General features: G+C 37.5%; 1 protein-coding gene across 1 annotated transcript; it reads left to right on the top strand.

Moving 5' to 3' along the window:
- Positions 1-2,201: 2,201 nt before the first annotated feature.
- Itm2a (integral membrane protein 2A) lies at positions 2,202-8,189 on the top strand. Its single transcript, XM_052171526.1, has 6 exons — positions 2,202-2,483; positions 5,674-5,805; positions 6,083-6,280; positions 6,518-6,628; positions 7,151-7,301; positions 7,415-8,189. The coding sequence occupies exons 1-6, from the start codon at positions 2,373-2,375 to the stop codon at positions 7,501-7,503; spliced, it is 792 nt and encodes a 263-aa protein (XP_052027486.1). The 5' UTR covers positions 2,202-2,372; the 3' UTR covers positions 7,504-8,189.
- Positions 8,190-8,998: the final 809 nt, after the last annotated feature.

The following is an 8,998-nucleotide window of genomic DNA, read 5'->3' as shown; positions in this document are numbered from 1 at the left end:
CATATTGCCAGCAGCAGCCGAGATTCCTTGGGAGGTATGACTGACATTCTGAAAATGGAGGATGGTATTAATAATTAAAAGATGGTGGCTAAACCATTCAAAAGAAGTTATATATAAATACAAGCCACTGTGCTTAGGAGTTTAACTTTGTCCAGAAAGACCTATATCTAGACACTGAGGCTATTTAAGAGTTATAGAAGCTAAAAGATTATTAAGAAGTCAAAAATAAACAGGTTCTATAAGCTTGGCATTTGTATGTACTACAGATTCGAATGGAGTCCTCGGGTAACCAACCATGTCATTTTCTCTTACTTTTCAGCATAATACAACATGGACTTCTTCCTGCATTCTCATACATGATCCCCCAGCAGCACAGTACAGAGGAGGAAAAACGGTGCCTGAGGAGATCAGGTAGTTTGCCTAATGCTCTCTATATACCAAACAATTGACCAAATGCTCTCTTTCGTAGCTATCAGAGTTTGAGTCTCTGGAAAATGGAAAAAAATTCCTGCTCCTCCTGCCTTAATCATTTCAGGACAGATAATAAGAAAATAGCTTATTTTTATCTGATAAGCAGCTTGCATTTAGGAGATAAGTGTGTAGAAATGGGTATGCATTCAGTGATGCAGGTGGCATGGGTCAGAGTAGTACAGATCCTAACTAAGTGGTCATAAAGGTGATTCCCAAGAGAGGGCAACTGGAAAGAGAAACAAACTGTGAAAACTGGGGTTTCTATGCCTAAACTAAGAATTGCCTGACAAATGTTGAATTATGATAGACTTAAGTACAAAGTGAAAGAGCAAAATGTGCCAGTGTTTCTAAGTAAACTTTGACATCCTGCTTCTAAGGTCCTGACCCTGTACAAGGCACAGGCTCCTCACTGTTCCTCTCCATCCACCTTCCCATCTGTGACCTATCAGAGAATATAAACTCTGTCTTTGCAAAGCCCCCACAGTCAAGACAGGAGAGGGCTTTAGAGGCAAAACAATCTCCATGGGAAAAACTCCAAGTTAGAATTTCTTGGGCAGAAGGGAAGCAACTCAGCATATTCAAGTCTGTTCAGTTAAGTTGATGAGTAGGTGGGGAATTCTCTAGTAAAACGGTGTTTTGTTTTGTTTTGTTGGGGCTTTGTTTTGTATTGCTCCCTTCACACAACAGACCTCTATTCTGTTTTCTGTAGCACAACTATTTATAAACTCTCTACCACCAACTCTAAATCACCAGCCACCACAGCTTGAATTTCATTAGTTGGGCTCTTTATGTCACCAGTCTAGGAGAGCTGACTGAAGAAACACTTCAACTCTATTAGATGCATAGCCGTGTAAATAAATAAATATCCACAAAGCTTTGTAAGCCAGTCCCTCACAGGATATTTTTTCTATGAGAGCTACACACCAGCATCTGGTTAAATTCTGTATGCCCTACCTCCCTAAACACATAGGTACACACACCCCTGCTTTTTCCCTGCTAGTTACACAGCTGGTGGCTGAAGAGAAACAGGCTCTGGGCTGAGACCTTACTCTGGCTATCCGGACCAGGGAGAATGAATAGATCTGGGTTATTTCACTGATTCATTAGGAAGGAGCTTTCCACGCTCCCTTTTCTGGATCTCATCACATCCTGTCTGCAAACTGAGGAGTTAGGGAGACAAAAGCCCCGTCTCCCTTATCTAACATTGCTTTAAGTTGGAAAATTAAAATTATGAAAGAAAACAAAAAGCACGAAAGAAAAACAATGTCAGACGAATGAAGCAAGCAACTGCAAACTAACTTCTAGGTGTCCTTTAAACGGAAGATATTCTAAAGGTGCAGAAGAGTCAGAGAACTGTGCTTTCTGGCCTGGGTGGGTTGCAGAACTCAGAGACCTTGGGTTGACTCCAAGTTACAGTCCTGGGCCCCGCGGGGGGCCAGGCCCAAGTTTGAGAAAACAGAGTCAGGGGCTATTGTGGTCCAGACAGAAGCAGAAAGACACCACAGGAAGGCTTCCTTCCTGCCTTGCTGTTATCTGAGGGTGCAGAAGGCAGTAGGAGCATGCCTGGGGTGCAGGTAAGGAATGTCTACCCTAAGCCCGCCATCAGCTCCAGTTTCCCTCTCTTCCCAACTAGCAGCTACCCACCCCCACTCGCTTCCACTGCAGAGCTGGGGGCCCCCTCCTGCTCCTCCCTCAGTACCTCCCTGGCCCCGCCCACGCTCTCCCACCCAGCCTGAGACTGCGTCATAAGTAAGCCCAGACCTAAGCTTGCTGCTGCCTGTGGAAGTCTGGGAGACGAGACAGTAAGTGCTGCTCAAGCAAGTGCGATCCTCTCCTCTTCCAACCTGCAGCCCAAGATACTGATTCGAGCCGCGCCTTACCGCGCAGCCCGAAGATTCACCATGGTGAAGATTGCCTTCAACACCCCTACGGCGGTGCAAAAGGAGGAGGCGCGGCAAGATGTAGAGGCGCTAGTCAGCCGCACAGTCCGAGCTCAAATCCTGACTGGCAAGGTAGTTCCCACTGGGCCCACCTCTGTTTTCTGGGCTTTGGGGATGGAGGGAGAAGGGGAAATATGCAGGTGCAGAGAGCAAACTGTTGGCTACCCTGCAGCCATAGAGTTCCAGTGAGGCCAATCGGCATTGTGAGTTGAATGGGTCACCTTTTACTGCTTCAACTCATCCCATCTTCATGCATGCGATTCTGTGGCTTAACACCACCTATCCCAAGAAGTTGTTGGAAGGAATTTGAAGAAACTCCTACATGTCATTTTGTCCAGAGAAATGGGTTATGGAATTATCCGGAGACACAACTTTAGCTACAGGGGCCGAGCAGTCACAGGGGGTGAACAAGGGCAAGAGACTTAACTGTTCTTTATTTTGGATGTGGGTGAAATTATATGAATCTGTGTTTTTGTAGGATTGCTTTTGTGGCTGTTGAATGGAGGCAAGGGGCAGCCTGAACTCCAAACTGTATGTGTTGGGGAAAGTGCGTGTCTGCGCGGGCGTGTGTGTGTGTGTGTGTGTGTGTGTGTGTGTGTGTGTGTATGTGTGAGAGAGAGAGAGAGAGAGAGAGAGAGAGAGAGAGAGCGCACTCTCTCTCTCACACACAATTTTAGTTAAACAGTGCTAATGGCTAGATAATGGAGCTATAAATATATATATTGGTTTTAATTCTTGACAAAACACATTTAAAAATAAAATTTGAGATCTTGTTTTGGTTATTACTTCCTTCGAGCAATACCCCTCAGCCCTCTGAAGCCTATCCATATTGCAATTTAAACAATTCATTTTCCAGGCACTGGAGAAGTTCTCGCTTCCTAGGTTGTTTATCTAGTCAAATTCATAGTTCCTTTTAATGCCAACCATATCTGGAGTGTCGATAATCTGTCTTTTTCCTCAGTAAAATCTTAGTTTAAAAAAGCTTCTACTTCTGTGGAATCTGCAATACTGGGGCTCGATGTGCCTTAACTTGTCTCTTTGTCTTTAGAGAGTTTTCTCTTCTAGGTTCATACTGGATATTTGAAAAGTGCTTTGAGTGACATCTGAATTCATGTAGTAAAACTTAATTATGCATACAATTTGGAATGCCAGTGTGCGTTGCCACAGAACTTTCAGCATGGAAACTTTCAATATTTAACTGCAATCAAACTAGCTTTTGTGTATCACACATTTTAGAACTCAAAAGTAACACCCCCTTGCATTGTTGAGGTTTTAACTAAATGACCCAAGGTCAAAAATATGTAGTTGTCTTCCTACTAACTTTGTAAATGAAACACGGCTAGTTTTGAGAGGAGGTCTAAGTAGATGCCAGTAGTTAAAAATAGCCACACAGTAATCCTTTTTTCCCCTCGCCACCAAAAACTTCATGACTTGTAGAAAGATTCAATTAATATGCAATACTTCTGCCAGTCCTGTGGTGTGATGGGGACTAAGTAAAAACAAACCTTTCATGTTGATTATGTTTCTTTGTTAGGTTTCAGAAAAGCAGCAATAGAATCCTATCCTGACCACTTTGTCAGTAATACACGACACATTTCTTTGTGATATATGGATTAGGCCTGATTAACAGAAATTGAACACATTGGACTGATACTGGCTAGTGATATACAGTAATTTTTAAAATACACTTCAAGAAATTAGCTATGATAATTGGTTTATTCAACTACACTGAATTCCAATGAAATTAAATGGAAACAAAAGAAATCCTTATTCTTCCTAAATAGGGACATCTAGTGAAACCAAAACCCTCATACTTTAGCCATGCTAAATAATAAACTTCCTAAATTATTGGAAAAGAGATAGGAAATTACAGTTCAAATTGTTCTTCTGTCTCAAGAACAACAACAAAAAATCATTGCTCAGAAAATTTCAAATTAAGCTATTATGTGACTTTTACCAAGTCATTTCCTCTTTCTGCACCTAAATTTAATTACAGAAGTATGACAGTAGTTTCCAATCAAAATTTAAAGTTAAGTTTCTGTAGTACTCAGTATTATATAGATTTTTAAAGAAAATAATTAAAACATTTTAGTATGTGTTGAATATAACTGACAAAATACGCTTAAATTTTATTAAGAAAATATGAATCTCAAATTTTGACTTTTAAATAAAAACATTTTATTTTGAGAACAAAATTATCAAATGATTTTCTACGCTTACTTTCCCCATATTAATAAGCTTTTTTAAAACCAAATTTAATATAAGGTCAGTTAAATGTCCAAACATGATAGCAATTTCATGAAAAATTCCAATAGAAGACAAAGTAAAATAATTGTTTAATATCAGCTTATATTATCAGGGATGAGATTTCCTGCCTTCACTATCATTGAGATATAATGTGGCCGAGGAATATATTGTGACATACATATTAAAAACACTAGGTCTTGCAATTCCATGCCCTATGGAAGGCACAGTTAATCACTTATTTTTTGTTTTGCATCTTTCTTTTTAGAATTCCTCAGCAAATTATTGATTTCACCGAATGTTTAAATTACTGCTTCACAGACAGCTTTTGTATGTAGCAAATTCTCTACATTCAAACCTAGTGTTTAATCTAAGACTTGGAAAATAACTGCAATTTACAGAATAATTGATGCCAGGAAGCATTATACTTATTAATAAAAATAAGTGTATTAATTAATCAATTAATTTCTAAAATTAAAAGAAATAACTCTTTTGCAACTTGACAATAAAGCTTTTTGAAAACTAGCCAACAAATTGAAGGTTACTAATAAACTTATTTCTAAGTAAATAGCAAAGAGTTTATTTCTACATTCCAGAAAGCCAATGTTTATAAAAAAATCTAGTTCCAGTTACTTAAAGAACATACTTTCTAGAGACAAGCTGTACTCTATCATATCTATAGTTAAAAATACTGTTGCATCCATTAAACATGTATTAAAGGGTAGGCCTATATTAAATGTTTTTAATAAAAATATGTCATATAAATTAATGATTATTTTAATGTAATTCCAAAAGTGCATATTTTGAAATAATATTACATGTCTATTTAAGTTTGAAAATGCTAGAAGGAAGCCTGCGGTAGGTGGAGATACTCCACATATCAGAAACTGTCTTGAAGTGATATTTGATTAGAATGTCTTTGTTTATCTTGATTTTTAGGGGTGATAAATTGCACACAAAAGCAACTGTCTGAAAGTTGAATCTTGTTTTGTTTTCTATTTCACTTTTTAATGAATAGGAGCTCAGAGTTGTCCCGCAGGAGAAAGATGGCTCCTCTGGGAGATGTATGCTCACTCTCCTAGGCCTCTCATTCATCTTGGCAGGACTGATTGTTGGTGGAGCCTGCATTTACAAGTACTTCATGCCCAAGGTATTATTTCTAATTCTTAACACTTTGAATTACTAATTATCATGTATTTAATTACCAATCTAAATAATTATGTGGTGGTAACCTAAGAAATGAGGGCTTGAGGAATGTTTTCAAATTACTGTTCAATCTCTGCTATTGCTTAGGTTTCTTGATGGTTCTATAATGAAGGGGCCTCAGATTAACAAAGTTCGATGAATTGACATGAGTCAAAGAAACAATGCAAGTGTCATGGTGGTGAATATTAGAAAGTTTTTATTCTTGCATTTTTGTCTCCTAGAGCACCATTTACCATGGTGAGATGTGCTTCTTTGATTCTGAGGATCCTGTCAATTCCATTCATGGAGGAGAGCCATACTTTCTGCCTGTGACTGAGGAGGCTGATATCCGTGAGGATGACAACATTGCCATCATTGATGTGCCTGTTCCCAGTTTCTCCGATAGTGATCCTGCGGCAATTATTCATGACTTTGAGAAGGTGGATTTCTCTTTCTTGCAGCTATTTAAGAATTTTTTTCTTTTCCCTACAGCACTGAAAGGCAATGAATCTATTCCTAAGTGAACATCTTTACGTGAAAAGCATATAAAAAGCAAAGCCCTTTCTTTCACTGTGGTGTTATTGAGTAGAAAGTGATGACCTTTTCAAGCTGTTTATTCAAATGATACTTAGTAAATCTGCAATATTAATACCAATCTTTCCCCACCTTCCCAACAGGGAATGACTGCTTACCTGGACTTGCTTTTGGGAAACTGTTATCTGATGCCCCTCAATACTTCCATTGTTATGACTCCAAAGAATCTGGTGGAGCTTTTTGGCAAACTGGCAGTATGTATTTTAGAGATCAAATTTTTCTATAAGTATTTCCACATAATTTTGCTTCGTTATTCTAAAACGTTAATGAGTTGGGCCAGACATTCCATTTCGTTGAAATATTTTTGAATGAAAAGTGTGTGCTGTGCCAAAATAGATGGAACTAAATTATTTTATGTTAAGTAATGTAAGCCAGTCAGACAGACAAGTACTTTATGTTCTCCTTCATATGTAGTAGCTAAAAATGTTCACCTGAACACAGAACACTGATTAATAGAGGTTGCAAAGGGAAAGTGTGTAGGAGGAGGTAGATAAAGAGAGGTTGAATTTGATCAATGCATGCAGTGTGTATGTGCAAATAGCACGCTGAAGTTGAAACCTATAAATGCATATGTGTATAATAAAAATAGGATAGTATATAAAACTGATCTAAAGTGAATCCCATTTTTAATAAAGTCTATTTTAAAAGACTGTAAGTTGGGATTTAAATACTGTCTTTGAGAATGTATCATTAATCTCTCTTGATTTCATTTATAGAGTGGCAAGTACTTGCCTCATACTTATGTGGTTCGTGAAGATCTGGTTGCTGTGGAAGAAATTCGTGATGTTAGTAACCTTGGTATTTTTATTTACCAACTTTGCAACAACCGAAAGTCCTTCCGCCTTAGACGCAGAGATCTCCTGCTGGGTAGGCAATTTATTGTTATTGGATGAGTGGAAGAGCGTGAGGGTAGACTGCATGGAAATATCGTTTCTCAAGCACAGAAAACTTAAAAGCCACTTTTTTTTCTGCCTTTACAGGTTTCAACAAGCGTGCCATTGACAAATGCTGGAAGATTAGACACTTCCCCAATGAATTTATCGTTGAAACCAAGATCTGTCAGGAGTGAAGAAGTGACAGATAAAGAGTATCCTTGGTAATAAGAAGTCAGAAACTTACTGTCTGACTTTGATTTTGAAAGTGATGGGATACTCAAGCTATTTACTCAAGCATTTACTCGATTGCTTATACTGGAAAAGGAAAGGGGGGAGAAAACTACTAACCACTGCAAGCAATTGTCCAATTCTAGTTTAATTGACATTGCTTGCTGTTTTCAACAAGTCAAATGATTACTTTTTCTCTTGAGTTTATAGGGTTTAGATTTCTGAAAGCAGCATGAATGTGTCATTTTACCATCGTGACAATAAAGCCCATCCTCTGGTTTTATTTAAAGCAAGTTCTTGACAAAAATCACTTGGCTAGAGCATGCTTTAAATTTAAAACATTTGAAATTTGTTTTTGACATTTTTGTGTGAAGCATGTCAAATCTCTTACCATTCTTTTGTTTTCTTCTTTATTGTGTTCAACTCTCCTGATTTCAGAAGTTACATTTTTGCATTTCTATCAGGTGCTGTGTAACAAATCTGACTGATATGTGAACAATCTTCATGAGGAAGCAATTTTTTACTCATGTAATGATTCTTTCTCACTGATGTCTGTATTGTGAAATCCACAGAACTGTACAGGTGCTGAATGCTGTAAGGAGTTCTGGTTGTATGAATTCTACAACCCTATAATAAAGTTTACCATATTCAATCATGTTTTATTTCCATCACTTGGCAGATCCTTAATGTGGAAATAATTGATTTAGCTTTTGTTTACATGAATCAGTTATAAAACTATGAGCATAACTGCTTCCATTCCCATCTCTACATATTTATGTTTCATGATCTCATATTTCTTCATTTTCACTTTGTATTAATTGCATTATGAATATCCTATAATTTTCTTGCCATACAAATTCAACTACTTACTGAGATTCTTCAAGTCATCACAACTGAAAATAATTTACTGGTTTTCCTTTTTTATAAATACATAAATAACCATATATATCTGTAGCAGTTCACCAAAGATGAACATTGAACAAAGCATTGAGACTTTATGAAGTTAAATTAATTAATTTAGTGTGGGGGTATTGCTAAGACAAGTATGTGGAGGTCAGAGAACAACTTTCTCAAGTAGATTCTCTCCTTCCACCTTTACATATGTGCCAGGGATGGAATTCAGGCCCTTAAATTGGCAAGCTTGTTGAAACATGTTCTTTAACCTTTGGGCCAATACTGGTTCAAAACTGATAATTTTTAAGTTTCACAGGCTTGGCATCTTTACACATTTATCTAGAAGTATAAACTCTACCCCAAGTAGGACAGTACTACAGTTTCTTTTCTATTTGATGGTAGTTAGCATTGCTCAATTTCAATAGACAATATGCCTTAGTTAAACCTAGGGTTTTAAAATATCAGCATTATTTTAAATGAAAACAAAACAACTTTTTAACCTCATAAATTCAGAAATATCACAAACTTTGAAATACACAGAAAGAAAATAAAGGTTCAATAGTTAGA

Source organism: Apodemus sylvaticus, chromosome X, assembly GCF_947179515.1.
Source record: "Apodemus sylvaticus chromosome X, mApoSyl1.1, whole genome shotgun sequence".
NCBI lineage: Eukaryota > Metazoa > Chordata > Mammalia > Rodentia > Muridae > Apodemus > Apodemus sylvaticus.
Note: the sequence above shows the minus strand (reverse complement) of the source record. Positions and strands in the feature narration are given on the sequence as shown.